The sequence below is a fragment of the Nuphar pumila genome, unplaced genomic scaffold (genome assembly GCF_984573655.1).
Source record: "Nuphar pumila unplaced genomic scaffold, dmNupPumi1.hap1.1 HAP1_SCAFFOLD_782, whole genome shotgun sequence".
Taxonomy (NCBI): domain Eukaryota; kingdom Viridiplantae; phylum Streptophyta; class Magnoliopsida; order Nymphaeales; family Nymphaeaceae; genus Nuphar; species Nuphar pumila.
The window spans coordinates 1-16,581 of record NW_028323489.1 but is presented as its reverse complement, the minus strand read 5'-3'; the positions used below and the strand labels follow the sequence as shown (position 1 = coordinate 16,581).

The following is a 16,581-nucleotide window of genomic DNA, read 5'->3' as shown; positions in this document are numbered from 1 at the left end:
TCAACCGTATCTGATCCATGTGGTGGGATACAACTCCGCTATAGCTGACGGTCGGACTCCCTGCGTCACCATGTCTGCCGCTGCCGCTAGATCGCTGCTGTATCCTGTGCCTTTCCCTATTTCTCCATGTATCCACTGACCGTCTACTCTAGCGTCGGCCTTGAAACAATAGTCAACGGCTTGCTGTACGGTTCCCTTGCGAGGCTCGAGGTGAGCTCTGGGAAGTATGGTCTTGACTGTGTTGAACGCAGTCTGTTTATGCATCTCAACGTAGCCTTGGTAGTGCAAGGTCCCGGTTTTCCCCCCTCTTTCGAGCTGGTAGATGGCACAACGTACAGTGGGGGGCCACTCTATTCGAGCGTCCGGGTTGTTGATGGTGAGTAACCAGCCGATGGCCCTTGGAGGCATGGTGGTTCTAACCATCAACGTCGATTAAATGCGCATTTACAAGGCTTTTACTTAGTCTAACAGGACGACAAGGCCGACGTCTTGGCGACGTCTAATTAATTCTGACTCGATTGCAGTTATCATCCTGTCGTCATGCTAGCTTTGTTCTGGGTAGTACTCCACCATAACAAAGTGCGTGGCTACGCACGCTAGTTTTAAAGGGCTCTCTACGCCTTTAAAATGGGCTGTGTACAGCCGGGGTTTACAGCAACTCGATGATCGTGTGCATCAGACCGTTCTGTGCTGTGGCACTCAGGTTTTGAAACTGGATCAACATGGGAGTTGCGATGGAGAACACCCATGATGCCATGTACGTGCCGTACTGTCCGGTGAGGGTAGGTGTAAGTGAGAGCAGTAACTTGGCCTGAACCGATGATTAGGCCAATGCTCTGTGAGGCGGCTGCCCATGTCAGCACGGAATGATGACGGAACGTCAACAAGTAGCTGCCTGCAGGAAGGGTAATGCCGGTGGAGCCTGCAATACCGTTCACTGGGTTGGTGATGGGATCGAAGGCGTACATGCCGTTACCGGCAGTGGTTCCGACCTTCGAAATGAACTGGGACACTGACCTGTTGGTGGACAGAGCAGATGTCAAGGCCGGTGTCTTCTCCTTGAACTCGACGGTGAATGACACCTCGAAATGCTGGGAAGCGTCTGCGCATCCCTCCATGGCGGAAATGAAGCGTCCGTGATCGTACGACATCTGGTCTGCGTTGATGACGGCAGACGAACGCGTGAATCGCCGCTTGTTGTCGCAAGGGATCTTCAGGCCGATCTCCTTCCAGACAGGTCCGTCCGCGCAGCTTGCTTGGTTGGACATGGCGATAGCGTCAACAGGGGCCTGATCCGTGGGATCGGAGTCCCATGCAAGCATAACGTTGCCGGCCGCGGTGGTTCCCTTGTTGGTCTTGTATTTGACGAGCAAATACTTGAAACGGTACTGGTCGAACAGCGCAGCGTGTCCGGACAGCTGAGGGAACATGGCTGGCAGGCCAGCGTTGATGGGCTGGCTAGCTGCGGTGAAGCTCACTGCTCCTGAAACAGTTCCGATGCGTTTCTTATCGGACATGGTCACGGACTTAAGGCTGGAGCGCTGGGTTACCGTGCCGTATGCGGCAGGTGCGCTCACCTGGCGGGATTTCACCGTGTTGGTGCGCCTGGTGGCAAGCTTCTTGTCCTTGTAGCTCATTGGCTTCTTAGATGCGGACTTAGTGGATTGGCGAGGCATATATGGTATACTATATAGTGTTCTAATAACCGATTCCAGTATTGTCTGGACGCTCGGGTTTTGGAATGTCCTCGCAACAGCAAGCGATAGCTGGCTGTAGGCAATGTCCTGGGCACATTGGATGCCTCTTTCATTGTATCGCTTTGTCGCGATGATTTTGTCGTATGTACGTCGAACTTCGTTCTTCGTGAGGGGTCTTAATGGTGGTTGCATTTAACCTACGGTTTTGAAGATCAACCGCGTTATCGAGTCTACCAGTTCTAACCACAGGGTGGTTACAATTTTGCAACCACCCGCAAGGCGTACGCGGAACCGCAAACGGCTGACATGACATGTCGTAAAGAATATGCTTCAGTCTTACAGTTCGTCCTTCCTACCTTCCAACGCGACGCCAGCGCCATGTATCACCATGATGAGGACCGAGCATGAGCAGCCTATTAGTGACGTCTGCAACGATAATGTGACTGCATGACAACCTGCGAACGTCGAAAATATTTGTATCTGTCTGTTCTTGTGAGCCTGGCCAGAATTGCGCCAGTACGTTTTAAGGCAACCATTGTCTTGCAACCGATACCGATCGATTGATGTGCAACCGATAAAAACAAATGGGCTCTTTCTTCGGTGTTGAAAGGTCAAACGCCAAGTCGTAATTTGCTGTGTACATTGCGCTTACTGATGTCAGCAGCACCATCCAATTAGAATGTCACCCTGAAGATGTAGTTTGGTAGCGCGAAGGAGGCGCGACAGCACGTCGTACTTGTCTACAAGTCGATGACGATGAAGCTGCAGATGCCGTATCAACAACGCATATTGATGCATGTCAGCGTCTTGATGACGAGCGTGAGCTGCAATGGGCGCCGAATACACCTGACACTATGTGTGATTCGCGACGGCAACGATGAAATCATCAGTTCACAAGACATGAACAAGAGAACTTCTGGTGAAAGCTCTTAAATACTGGAAGAAAATGATAATAGTGCATCTTTGACGCAAGATATCGTCTTTCGAGGGAAAAGCATGCAGCGATTTATGGCAATCACCGGGCCCATGGCTCGAGCATCAGTGAAACAGCAGATCTGAGCTCCACACAGTCAAAATTCCATAAAAAACCATGCGCACCATGATGATGATGTATCTTTTTACAACACTACCGCATCCACATGGACATTGGCAACTCCAAGAACTACTTGGGAATCAGAGTTATCATTACCATCACCTGAGGCAAGCGTACCTGGACCAGCCTGACTTACCATAACCTGACCTGACATGTCTTCATCCTCTTCGTCCTGTACCCTGCAAGAAAGGAGGTCAGCCACGGCTGACCAAAAACGACCCGTCAATTCCTTTGGGAGATCGTCGCAACCCACACTCAAAATCTTTGTCAGGAGATCAACTCCCAACAGAGATTCCAATTTAGTTGCCAAATTCCCACCTTGTAATCCAAGACCTCCAACCGTTTCAAGAAATTGGTCTATTTTGGCCACAAGATGGGACAATCCACGGTACAGTGAACACAGCCTGTGTGAGCATCCCCCAAATGCTCATCGCAGTCCTTGCAGTGATACTGTACGGGATCCACAAACTCGTAAGTCTGATTTTGAAGTCGGCTTCGCAGGGCAAACAGCTTACCACTCCTAGCGCTCATGATAGTACGAGCCCGAACAGAGGACAAACTTGACAGATATGGTGCAAGCCTGCGTGGTTGTTCACCGATGCACGTCCACTTCCATGGCACCGCAGAATGCGGCGATGCAACATATCTGGCTTTCCCTTGAATTAAGTACCAACTCCAGATATTGTCAAGGAGGTGTTGCCTATCAACCTCATTAGTAGGCAACGCCTCTGCTTCCAGCACTGGCACATTCACTACACGCACTCCCCCTTGAGATCTGGAGGAGATTCGCCTAGCGACCTGCTGTTTTGTAGGGGCTTTGAAGATGTCAGAGATATTCCATGGAAACTATATTGATGCTGCTAGTAACAGAAGGTCCCATTCTTTGTGAATCGTCTTCTGCTTGTTCCCTTCCAACCGTACGGGACTGCCAATGGCTGTATTAGACCGCTGTGCACATGGGACCTCCTGTCCAGAGAGCGCAGAGAGCTTAACGGAAGTCAGATGATGACGTGGATTGGGCGTACTGGAGAAATTCTGGTGCACAAAAGTACAGGAATACTTGCTGCAGTAGCGTCAGATGGTCAGGACTGTGGGTTGCTCGAGCGTGCACATGCGTGTATTAGCCCGGACTCGAGTAAAAAGAAAAGAAAAGAAAATCAATACGGGAATCACGCCAGGACCACGCAAACGAGCACTACGCCTACGAGGACACACCCAAAGGGCTTCGGCCTCAAGCCCCAGCGCGGGAACCTGCGCAGGGAGAACAGAAAAGGGAAGAGCATCAACAAGTCTGCGCCAAAAGGCAGCATCAAGAGTGGCGCCAACAGGGCGGATAACGACATGCGCACAGGGCGCCAAAGGCACGGACGGCACATCGCCAAAAGTGGCAGGCGCTGGCAAAACGCCAGGCAGAGCTGTCGCGTCTGTGTGAGCCAGATATAAGCCGGTGGCTTCTAACATGCGAGCGCGCTGCGCGGGAGCTTGGGCGTGGCAGGCGATGGTGGGAGAGAGCAGTTGGCGAAGGAAGGGCAAACCGGCTCGCTCCCAAGCAGCGTCCCAGCCAGACGCCCAAAGCCCCTCAGAACGAATTGCGCCGGTCAAGGCAACGGCCATCGGCAAAGTGGGGCACAACCGTATTGCAACGTCACGATACCATTCAGTAACTGCGCGGGTAGCGAGGCAAGAGGTGACGCAGTGCACGGCCATGCGAAGGTCACGTGCAGCAGGTGTGAATCGGGCACTTTCACAAGAAATCACACAGTGGCAGTCCGGGCAAGAGACACAAGGGGGGGGGTCATCGACCGAGGCTGGCAGGGAGGGCAGGTCGCGATGAAAGCGGCCTCGCAAAGGTAGCAAATGGCGAACAAACATCATGCACAAGGTAAGGCTGGGGCGCGGCGCAAGACGCCCCAAATAGTGCAAGCGAAAATACACAAAGCGAGCGAGCGCGGGCGGCATCCGCATAACGCAAGGCGTCCCCAAGAGCGACAGCATGGTTAATAGCTGGGTTAGTGACAGGGTTAGGAGTGGGGGTCCGCCAAGGGGTGAGGGGACGGGGCGGACAGAGCTGCCGCGAGGGGGGAGGCGGGGTCCACCGCAATCAGCTCAGCGCGCCATGCGAGCACACGGCGCAGCCAAGGGTTATCAGGCGGCAGCATCGTCAATGTGCGCCGTTGCAGGCGCTTGTCCGGGAGGTGGCGGACACGGGACCAGTAGCGAGCATGGGCAGCGCGGTTGTCAGACTCGAGCGTGCGGACCGCTGAGTCGTTGTGCAGGAGCGCGGACGGGTACCGGGCGCGAAGCATGCCACGCGGCACACCGAGCCAGTCGCAGGGCTTGTCGAATCGGCACCTCGAGGGGCGCGAGCGCAGCCGGGGGTGGCGCCCAGAGCTCCATACCATAAGTCATGCACGGCTTAATGCAGCCATTGATGATCGCGAGTTTGGCGCGCATAGTGATGTGTGGATTTTGCAGGGTGCGCTTCCACATGTGAACAGCGGCTTGGCCCTTGCGGCGGGCAAGCTGAGCATGCGCGGCCCACTGGCAGTCTGCTGTCAAGACCAACCCAAGATTTTTTGTGCGGTGCGTATTTGTCAACGGGGTAGCGCCCCAGTACCATTGATCCGGGCCGTCGTCACTGATGGGCGTGCCAGAGGGGTCACTAGAGGCGTCGGCGGGATGGAAAACGACAGTATGGCACTTGGCGATGTTGGCCACGCCTTTCCAGCGGTCCAGGTGCAGTTTGTAGGCTGTGATAATGCGTTGCAAGCCTGTGCGAGCACTCGACAGGGATTCAATGTCGTCAGCATACCCTTGGCCCACGAGGTTGAGGCGTTCAGGGTGGATGGTAATCCCTGCATCTTGGCATGAAGACTGCAAGTCAACCAAAAGGTCATCAATCATGACGTTAAAAAGCATGGTGGAGAGGGGGGCAGCCTTGGGCGACGCCTTGCCCAATCGCAAAGAATTCGCCAAGCTGGCCATCAAGTTTCGGGGCGCTGCTGCCCTTGGCGTAGAGCTCTCGTATGATACGCCATGACTTGCCTTTGGCCCCTTTACGGTGAAGTTTGTAGAACAGTCCAGAGTGCCAAACGAGGTCGTACGTTTTTTTTAAGTCCAGGAAAAAAGCGTGTGTGCGAAGATTTTTAGATTTGCGCAGGGAGATGACGGAACAAAGGACAAACAGGGGATCCATGGTGCCCCGGTGTTTGCGAAAGGCTGACTGGTGGTCGTGCAGGGGAAGGGTATTCTCTAGCCGAGCACCGATGATCGCTGTGAACAGCTTGTCGATAACCGGCAACAGCGTGATAGGTCTGTAGTTGCCACAAACGGAGCGCTCGCCAGCCTTGTACAGGCTGACTACGAGGCCTTTGCGCCATGTCGAGGGTACGAGTTCGACTTCCTCCCTGGTGATGGGAAGGTTCAGCGCCGGGTCGTCCGGGGAGGGGTTTACAAAATTGTGAAATATCTTGAAAGATAGATTGTCGCTTGCGTGACCGTCCCTAGCTCGTGACTAAACAACAGCCTGGTCCAAGTAGACCATCGACGATGGAAGATTCCGACAATGGCATCGTCAGAACCTTCCAAAAGATTGGTTGACTCACAGCGACATCACACGGTTGTACAAATGGTTGTCATGCCGCTGGATACATATCATGGACGCCGGTATGGACAAGAGAGCGAGCGGAAGTGAACATAACGTTTCATCCCTAGAGGCCTTATCCAGAGCTGTACGGATCTGGATCAGTGCTGATGCTCATCGCAAGCGTCAGTGCTGATGCTCATCATCAGAGCTCTCGACAGGGGTCAATAAATGTCACATTAGGATAATACGTGTACATAGCAGTTGACGTTAGCTGTAGCGTTTACGCAGATGGCAGTCCACTGTTGTTGCAGATCTGGACGGATCTGTCTACAGCCATGGCTGATCTCGCGCCCAACCAGCCCTTGATGAGTTGGAACCGTTTTATTTAGGACAACAGCACACAACACAAAATGTCTCCATGGCCTCTGTTGGTTCTCAGCCACATGGTGCTGGCGAAGCACAATATGAATGCTTCGCACATGCCCCCAGCTTAAGTTTTGTCACTTGCTACGATGCATGCATGGTCGTCCGCAATCGTGATCACATGAGATGTTCGAACATAAATGCATGCCAGCACGTGGAAAGCAGCACGATTGGCTCACACTGCACTTTGTGGCCACAATGGCGGGGGGTTGCAAACTTGCTCCCATTATGGCAAGGAATTTGGTGCTGTGGCGAATGAACTGTTGGGTTTGCCACCATATCTGTTTTGAGGAATTTCGGGCTCGAACAAGTGCACTGATGGAGCAAGGTGATCACCTCATGAGGTGGAGGTCCTGCAGGTGCATCATGTCATTGCCTTCGAGAATAAGGCGTGTTGGCCAGTTGGCGTCTACATATACAGCCCAGGAACGTGCTCACGTGGCGGCCGAAAATCAACCATCGAGTCTTCCTGACCACGCAATAGCATGCTTACATTTGAAAGAGTTCAAAGAGTTTAAATTTGTCGTTGACTCAGGCGGGGGGCGCTGCGCACCCCCAAAGCGCCGCCTCGCACGCTCGCTCGAGGAATATAAATAATTGCAACACAATTGGGGGACTGATAGTTTCAGCATGTTCGTTAGCCCTTCAGACATTATACAACTCTGTGTTCACCTGGTTTGCATGCTTTCAATGCTGATCACGTAGAAATGAAGGGATGCACTCTGAGCATCCATCACACATTCGAATGTGAATTCACAAACGGGCAATCATGCTTGTGGTATGATTATCGACTATTGCCCTCCGATCGATACGGGTTCTGATCATTGTTCTGCACCTCGCTACTGCCGCACACGCATGTGCCTATACTACGTGCTTACGGCTGCTATTCAGCAAGCTCTACCTTATTCAGACAGTTTCAAAGCTACGATGCAGCCTTGAAGCAAGACATGTCGATCTGCAGAGCACCCATCTTCGCCCCACTGCTTGCTAACTGCTTTGCAGCAGCCGCCTTGGCCGCGGCGTCGGACAAGCGCTGAGCGTTTGCCGCGCCAGCCCGCAGTCGCTGTTTGTCCTCATCAGCCAGCGCAGGCAGAATGTCCTTGACGCAGTCCGCAAGCACTCCAGTGCTCATACGCGTCTTGAATATAGACATTGCCGACACCGACAGAGTTGGGTTCGCAGAAAATTCCCCTCCTTCGCGCGGACTCATTGCATCGATGATGAGAACAACAAGCACACCCGCAAGCGCATGGCGAGTGGCCCCCTCCGACACCGCAGTCACAACCAGCAGGAAGTTCCACACCAGCTGCATCACGTCCTCATACTCGCGTCGTGGCTTGGCCAACAGCTGCGAAGCAACGCGCGCAGTGGTGGGCACAATCTTGGCGATGATGAGCTCATCTAACAGCGTTGCTGACTTGCTTGCGGACTGCGTGGCAGACGTCCGCACGTGCTGCATGATCAGCTTCAGCAGCGCAGAGAAGGTTGCCATGCGAGCTGCGTCGGGCTGAGGGGCATGTGCGCTGGCGGTCTCCTCCAACCCTGACTGCACACACGAAATCGCCGAGAGCACTGCAGCTGCCACCTGAGTGTCGCTGGTCAGTTTTCGCCCATGGTCCTTGCTTCTGGGACATACTGGGAGCTGAGAGGCCAACGTGAAGACGAAAGAGAGCAACACCGCTCGGCGACTGGACTCCGCGGTGTTCGTCGGCTGAGAGAGCTGCTGCAGCATTGGCAGTTTGCACTCCATCTCCTGAGCCGCCGAAAGCGTGGAGACGATGACGCTCTCCAGCGCGGCGGCTGAGCCGTCAGTGGCGCCCTGGACGCGCGCGCACGCGGTGGCAAGCGCCCCGCCGGGTCCCTGGTCACACATCACACGCTGGATTGCGCGGATCATTGGGCTGCCGTCCGGAGAAACCGCAAGCTGCGTGAGGCAGCTGTGGCACATGACGCCGACGACGTCTGCGACGTGCTCCGTTCGGCCGGACCTAAGCAGGGTGTTGCAGGCCGACAAGCACAGGATGATGGCCGTCTCGCTCTCCGCAAAGCTCTCGCCTGAGCTGCTGCGGCGAGCACCGTCGTTCCCGGGATGTGACCGCCGGGCGGGCGCTGGGGCAGGCGCTACCAGCAGGTGGAAGTCGCTGTACCCGCCCACCTCCACCACGCGGGGCGCGTATGTGATGCTGTCCGCGTCCACGAGCTCCCCCATGCCCACCGCAACCTCGCTGATCCCGGCATGGGCGGCTGGCCGCCCCTGCAACGGGCACAGCAGGTCCGCCACCACACACACCATCTGAACAATGCCCTGCTCCATGTCTCGAAGCCCCCCCTGCGACTCTGTGGAAGGCCCTGACGACTCAGCGCTCGCCCGGGGCTCCACCGCCTCGGCAAGCACCTTGAGCAGGTGGGCGGTGTGACGCAGCAACGCATCGCAGAGCACGGCGTTCCAGCTCGAAGCCTCCTCAAGACTGCTCAAATGCACGACGGTGTGGAGCGCGTGCGCTGCGGCCGGAACCTGCGTGCGCAGCGTGCTCAGGAGCGCGCACACTGCGGAGGGCCCGCAGAGGCCGCAGCGCTGGAGGGGCGCGGAGACGAGGTGCTCGAGGGCAGTGAAGACGGCGGCCATGTCGACGGAGAGCGCCTCGAGAGCGTCGATCGAGTCGAGAGGCATCGGCAAGGGTGCGAGCATCGTGATGAGCAGCATTTGAGCAATTTCGATGCCGCTGTCGTGGCACGCACGCAGCTGCTGCGTCTGGTCGCTGGCGCTGAGAAGCTCGGGCTCCTGCTGCGCTAGGTGGGCCAGGAGCGCTGCGATTGCTTCGAGCACGTTTGGGAGCGCGGCCGCCATTGTTGGAAGCACCTTGGAGACGGTGAGTGATGATGTGGACGGCAGCAGAGGCGACTTGTGCGCCTGCAGCACACAAAGGCACCTCAGCAAGGTCGCGGTGTGCATGATAGAATGGCGGGAAGACGGTGCAACATGCTAAGCTAACTCTCGCACCACAAGCAACAATGCCAAACCCTTGTGAGCTGGGCACGTATCATAAATGATTGATGAATCGTCGTGTTTTGATCCCTAGTTGTACCTCAAGTTGCCGACGTCCGTGCGAACAGTGTGACGTTGCCAAAATATGCATCTTGCATCATCATGCATCTTCCTGCATGCAATGTACAGCAGTGGGGTCATGTTACAAACTCATGGAACGCTGTGTACCAGTGGTCGCTGCTTGTGGGACTTCAGCCACTGCCAACACCAGCGCTGCGAACACAAGGAGCACTGCGGTGCTTAACAATGACTTCCAAGCCAAAGACAATCTTATGATGCCAACAAATACACGCATGCGTTTCGAGCTGAGTCTGATTCCACACCCAGCGTCGCCGTAATTCGTTCCACGCGCAGCTGGATCCAAGCAGCGCACCTGATGCACAAGGGGCTGCTCGAACAGAAGCACAGCAGCGTCGACCACAACACAGCGCCACCAGGGCACGAGCGTGCGAGCATGAGGCACGAGTGCTGACAGCACATGCGAGCGCACACTGCCGTCGGCCTCTGCTGATGCTGTCTTGAACCCCACCAGCATGCACTGCGCCAGCGCGTGCAGGATGGCAACGCGCAGCTGAGTGCCGACCCACTCTGCATACAAGCTCCGACCTACTTCGTCTTCCTTCTCAAAGTCCGCGATCTGCGCACACATGCCATTCAACGGTTGCCGCCTCATCAGAAGAATGTCAAACCATTGTAATGAACACTCACTCATGACTGGGAAGGTACGCTATGGGGATAGGGATACCATGCATTGAAATTGGGATTCGAATTGGCATTCGAATTGGGATGCCATGCATTCAAACGACAACATCCAAGCAGCTCTCGTGCTTTTGTTGTGCAATGGATGAAAACAATTGCAGCACTTGCATGACCGCAAGTGAGAGACGCGGGGAGCGACTTCCCTTGATGGAAGCAACGCATGTGAAAGAAAGTGATTGGGGGAAGAGATAGGCCAGCACACCCGCTCAACTAAAGCATTCACAACACTCTGAGCGGACTGCGGGTCGTTGGACAAGATGCCGGAGTGCATGAGGCGGTACGCAAGAAGCGCGCCCTCCGCGGTCACCGATGCGGCAACCCCGTTCTTGAGAGCGCTCTTGATCGCAGTCACAAAGGGAGCCACGTGCATCTCCATCAGCAGGGAGCCATCCCCCAAGGTGGGGTCCTCTACGTACTGGAAAATCACAACGAGCTTGCTCAACAGCACTAACGCCCCAACCTGCAAGACAGAGTAACCTCAATCCTGCCGGATTCGACATGTGAAGAGCCTTCCGCAATTGCAACTACACGCCTGATAATCGGATGCTGGTCAGTCATGTGTATGGGAGTGCCAGGCAGTGATGTGCCTCGATGGTGTTGAAACAGCCATCGAGGCAAATTATGTTGTTGTCAACGTTTTGACACTGCTCGTGCAACATTGCCATAGCAATGGAATGAACAAGCCGTTGCTTGCATGATCTCGTTATAAGCATCGCGAGATAGTAGGGAGACCAAGCCTGCCAGTTGATGATGATTATTGGTGCCAAGGATAGAAGCCAATCTGCTGGGGCTCGAATGTCACAGCCGTCGTGATTCCACAATGCAGCATGATCGCGACACATCCGTTCGCATCGCTACTAGATCAACATGGACATCTGCGAGATGGCGCATGAACGAAAGTAAAGCTCGTTCTTCTCTCTGTGATGCCAGACTCAATTGCAGCCTTTGGCACAGTTGGAAGCCATGACCTGCTGTTCTGTTTCTGGTGTGTCGATCGCTCTACAGCTGCATGGGCACGTCTACCAGGACTATCAATCTCAGCACGAAGCTGCAGGCGAGCTGATGCGTACCCGCAACGACTCCACTTTGCCTTCAGCGATGGCGAAGCTGCAACGGACTAGCGCCCCCACGTGATCGATGAGAACATCCGTAGTACTCTCCTCCGGTTTGACAGAGCAATGGAGGGGGTCGCTAGCGAGCGAGTCCATCATTTGCAGCAAGCATTCCAAGGCAAATGCCTTGCTTCCCAGTGAAGGCACCGTCAGTTGAGGAACCTTCTCCCATTCCTGCAACTCCAGAGTGATGTCATACATTGACAATGGATGACGGCGGACCGGGGAATGTCGTGGCACCATGTTAACACGAATCTCCATGCGCCACCTCGGCAACGATGGCATGTATTGGAACTCATATGTCGACACCAATGCTGATCCGATGTAGGGAATCTGGACGAACCCATTCTGGTGAATCCTGCTAATTCACAACACTCAGCAAACACTGATGTATATACCGAGTCGTTGGGAGGTCCAGGTGACCGAGGCTTGTAACGGGACTGCGGTTTCAGGGATGCGGAGGGACGGGTGACAGTGCGTCATGCAGGAAAGAGCCGAAACAGCTAATCTACGCGTTTCATACCAGGATTGAAGGAGTTGCCAGTGTGATTCCGCACTAAGAATCTTGCTTGTCGAGAAGCCTTGCATGACAAGGCTTCTCGACATATTGCAAGCAAAGACCCTCCCACAAAGCATCTTAAGAAGCTCAAGTTGAGCCGTTGCGTCCATGACCTCGTTTGGACATGCCACTCACCTGGTCAACAGCCAGGACTTCCGCAGCCCCATTGCCAGGGTCGGCGGCGCATGGGGATGGTGGGGCAGAGTCATCCTCCTCGCCGCGCGCACCCTCCTCATCCACCTCTGCGAGTGCTTTGTTCTTCCCCCCTGCCCGCCACTCAGGCGCCCCCTGGACGATGCTGCATAGCAACGTGATCCAGGGGCCCGGCCCGGAGGGGCTGGCCTCCAGGATGATGTGCAAGAGGGCTGCCTTGAGGAGTGCGGTCACCTGGGGGTCGCGCTCGCAGTCCAGCGCCGCCATGAGCACCTCCTCCGTGCACTGCTCGATCAAGATCTCTGCACACTCGAGCATGCTCTTGTGCTGCTGCCTCTCGGAGAATGCACGCAGCGACACTGCTTGTGGTTCAGGAGGGTGAGCGCCCGAGCATCATGGTGTCAAAAGAATGTAATAACAAAAAGTGTAACAGCATTCTGAAACTCAACATAAGCAGCCTGCAACATTGCCCTGCGCAGGTTACGCACAGCCCTACTCAGGCAGTGACCAAGATGGGAGTTTCTCCCGCGCAGAGAGCAGCTGCGTGGTTGGCACGGACATCATACAAGACGATGAAGAAGACATGTCAGGTCAGGATATGGTACAAGACGATGAAGAAGACATGTCAGGTCAGGATTTGGTAAGTCAGGCTGGTCCAGGTACGCTTGCCTCAGATGAAGGTAATGGTAGCACTAATTCCCAAGTAGTTCTTGAAGTTGCCAATGTCCATGTGGATGCGGTAGTGTTGTTAAAAGATACATCATCATCAAGGTATCCCATTCGGCTCATCTGCTCAGCAGTGCGTAAACAGAGGTGGAACGCACCTGGATGTCGATCTGCGAGGTGGCGAAGGGACGTGGCCGCAGACAGCCTGAGCGTTGTGCGTTTGCTGCCAAGCATTGCGGCCAGCAGCGGCAGCTGTTGGTGGGCAGAGACGGCTCGAGGTGCGAACATGACCATCTGGGTGCCGTACAGAACGAGCTGACGCTTGCTCGCCGTCGCTTCCAGGTCTAGAACCAGGCTGGCGGTTATGTTGTCGGCGGACATCTCAGCCATGATTGCCCTGCAGACATCCGAGTGCACAATCACACTAGTGCGCAGGCCATGATTTATGTGCGATCTAGATACCAGGTGTGCATGTCTTGGCGACATTAGCCAAGGCCTGTTCATCGCGGACAACTCACCCTCATCCCATTCAAGTGCAGCACCGATGACACTCCCATGTACTTGATGAAGACATTGCATCTTTATACAGCACAACCGCATCGCAATGGACATTGGCAGTTCCACCCGGACATCATTCTGCACTTGAGGCAAACAAACACGTTTGTACACGTTCACAGTGAAATGCACCTTGACAGTAAGTGAAGCAGAGCGAACGTATGACCAGCGTGTTTCATTCCGAGAGATGAGTGAGCTTACTGGCAGATGGGGAATGAGGAGGCACTGGAAGAAAACTCCGGGCCCTGGACTTCCACAACAGCATTAGCCAAGGCGGCAACGAGGGGGCGAACGACGGGTTCGTCCACAGGCATAGACAGCATCCGCTGCACCGCCACTGCCAGGGTGTCGTTCACGTACGGCGCAAAGTTGAAGGCTGTTGAGGCCACGAGGAACAGGCTGTGCAGGGCGACTGCGTGGCAGTTCCCTGCATGTAAAGACCGGCCATCGCTCCTTTTAAAGAGACTGGTCCTGCTGCCGGACACACTTGCAAATGGGGGGCCTTCGAGCAGAGTGAGGCATACAACGCCGCTGGACTGAGGCAATCAGTGATGCAGGCACGCGCACTGACAACTCCGGAGTAGAATATCGTATCAAGACGACAATGGGGAGTCTTTGTACAACACTACCGCATCTAGATGTGTCTGCTTCAAGTTGCCAAGTGAATCACTAGCACATCGGCAAAGGATCAGCGGCCAAATATTACAGCGCCAATGAGTATGTATGCTGAGTCGCATTGCGGCAAGTGGTGTGCGTCGACCTGCTAATCTCAATCCTGCCATCAACACATCGTCAGGAGTGCGTCACTGTGGTTTGAACGAGTATCAAATCGACCGATATCAAACCGCACCTTCTGCGGTTGGCTTGGCTGCGTATGAGAATAGCACATTGGCGCTCTGCGGGACGACACGCTGGAGTGCTATCCCGCCAACTTTGCGATGCACAGCGCCCAGCGTGAGGAGGAAGCCAGCCTGAAGCGAAGAAGACGACAAGTTGAGGCGGAGCTGCTCGCAACAAAGCTGCACAAGCTGCCGCGCCGCCATATCGCCGCCAATGACAGCGGCGAACGAGAGCAGCTCAGCAGCCGGCCGAATCGCATTCGCTTTGAGCAGCATCAGGCCCAAGCGTTGCACGCAGCCGGCAACTGCGGGGGAGGTGCGGCCGGACGACTTGCAGAGCTTGGCAATCGAAGAGAGGCCAGAAAGCGCCACGCAGCACACGCAAACCAGGTTGGTGGCCTTCACAAACACTCGGATTGTCAGAAGAGTGCAAGCAGAGGACGAGAGCCAAAATGTGTGACTTCAACTGTGTAACTGCAACTGTGTGACTGCGATGGCCTAAAGTTGACACACACACCTGCACCGAGCAGCCTCCCATGGCCTCCCCAGATCCTCTGACACGTGCTGATTGCTTTGTGGGGAGAGCGGCACCTGAGGTTGCATGGCTTTCAACGCTGCAAAATTGGCGAAACGCAGCCACACGTGCACGTGTTTGCAGCCAGATGATGACACTGCCATGTGCGACGTAAAGCACGGTAACGCACAGTATGCGCAAAGTTGGTGACAAGACAAGCGTGCCTGTTGAGCGTCGGGCTTCTTCCCCTTGACAGCAGCTGTCCAGTCGACAGCAGTGATCATTGTCTCCAGAAGTTCGACTTGCTTGGCCTCGCTCACAAGCGTGAACAGCCTCGCCAACAGCCGCATCTGCACCTCCAACAGCGCCGTTGCTGTGCTGACTGGCTGCGAAAATGGGGCCCGGTCATGCGGGATGCGCGTGTGTTGGTGGCTGTGAGGCTGAGGCATTGGGCGCAGCTGCCATGTGGGGGGCTGCGGGCCCCCTGGATAGCCAGAAAATCGGAATAGGTCTTCCTCCAGCGGCTCCTGAGTCATCTGCAACAGATGGTGACATCACCTTCGCTGAGTGTCGCTTCTGTATGATGGTCCAGGAGATAGGATACATTTCTCTCAAACGATGATTTTAACATGCAACTGTACAGGGCGGAAGCTGCACATTGCATCCCTGCTAAGGAATCCCTCCTCTCTCAAAACATCCTACCTGCTGCCGGCAAGTCCTGTATGGCAAGTTTAATTAAGGACAATTGAGAACCGGCTCTTCTGCGGGCCCATGCACGCTGCAAAGGATGCGGCAGAGCCCGAACAAGGGTATCGTCACTGAAACATCCCTGATGGCCTGTGGGGAGAGATCCGTTGTTTATGGATTACTTCTAATGACAATAAATGAAACACACTCAATTTACAGCTGCTTCATGATTGCAGGAACCACATCAGTGTCATGATCATGACATGCAAGCAGCGCCTCCAGCACACTACTGAACAGCATGCACAGAGCACCACACAACATGGGTCCATGAAACGCAGTGGCAACGTATAATCGGTAGCACGCAGACAGCGGACGATGAGGAAGCTCTCAAGGCGTGCCGTCCATATTTGACGTCCAGCAGGTCAGGTATCGCCGTGGGCGTGTCCAGTAAAGCAGTGTCTCTGCCTGAGATGCGTACCTGAGTCAAGTCGGACAGCGGGCCAGATAGGCAAGGATTGAGCACGGCATCTTGAGGGTTGAGCAGCTGACTGAGCAGGCTCCCGTTCAAGCCCGCCGCCGTGTCTGCACTGCAGTATGACGACGCGGAGCTGAGTGGGTATGCACACATGTACATGAGCGCTTCATGCTCCTGGGAGAAGGACATAGCCGAGGGCAAGAGCAGGTAAATGTCGAGGACGCCTCGCAGGAAGGTCGCCACCACAGCAGCCATGCGATCGCTGGAGCCAGCCTGAATCACCAGCACAAGCGTCAGACATCAAGGGGGGAACAAGTGTTGCGCCGAGTCTCTAATCCACCACACCGCGACATACTCTCATCCTGCCCACAGAACATGACCACAGATCGGATTGGACTGCGCTTGCACCTCCAACCG

The 16,581-nt window shown here is 55.1% G+C and overlaps 2 protein-coding genes across 2 annotated transcripts; both read right to left on the bottom strand.

Annotated features, from left to right (window-relative positions):
- LOC149809755 (uncharacterized) lies at positions 1-423 on the bottom strand. Its single transcript, XM_089994622.1, has one exon. It carries the CDS (start codon positions 421-423, stop codon positions 1-3), a length of 423 nt encoding a protein of 140 aa, XP_089850748.1.
- A 4,605-nt stretch (positions 424-5,028) lies between these two features.
- Positions 5,029-5,775, bottom strand: LOC149809754 (uncharacterized). Its single transcript, XM_089994621.1, has one exon. It carries the CDS (start codon positions 5,773-5,775, stop codon positions 5,029-5,031), a length of 747 nt encoding a protein of 248 aa, XP_089850747.1.
- Between the last annotated feature and the right edge of the window lie 10,806 nt (positions 5,776-16,581).

Coding starts and splice junctions, on each gene's coding strand:
- LOC149809754 (XM_089994621.1), bottom strand. CDS start 5,775: ATGGCCAGCTTGGCGAATTCTTTGCGATTGGGCAAGGCGTCGCCCAAG.
- LOC149809755 (XM_089994622.1), bottom strand. CDS start 423: ATGGTTAGAACCACCATGCCTCCAAGGGCCATCGGCTGGTTACTCACC.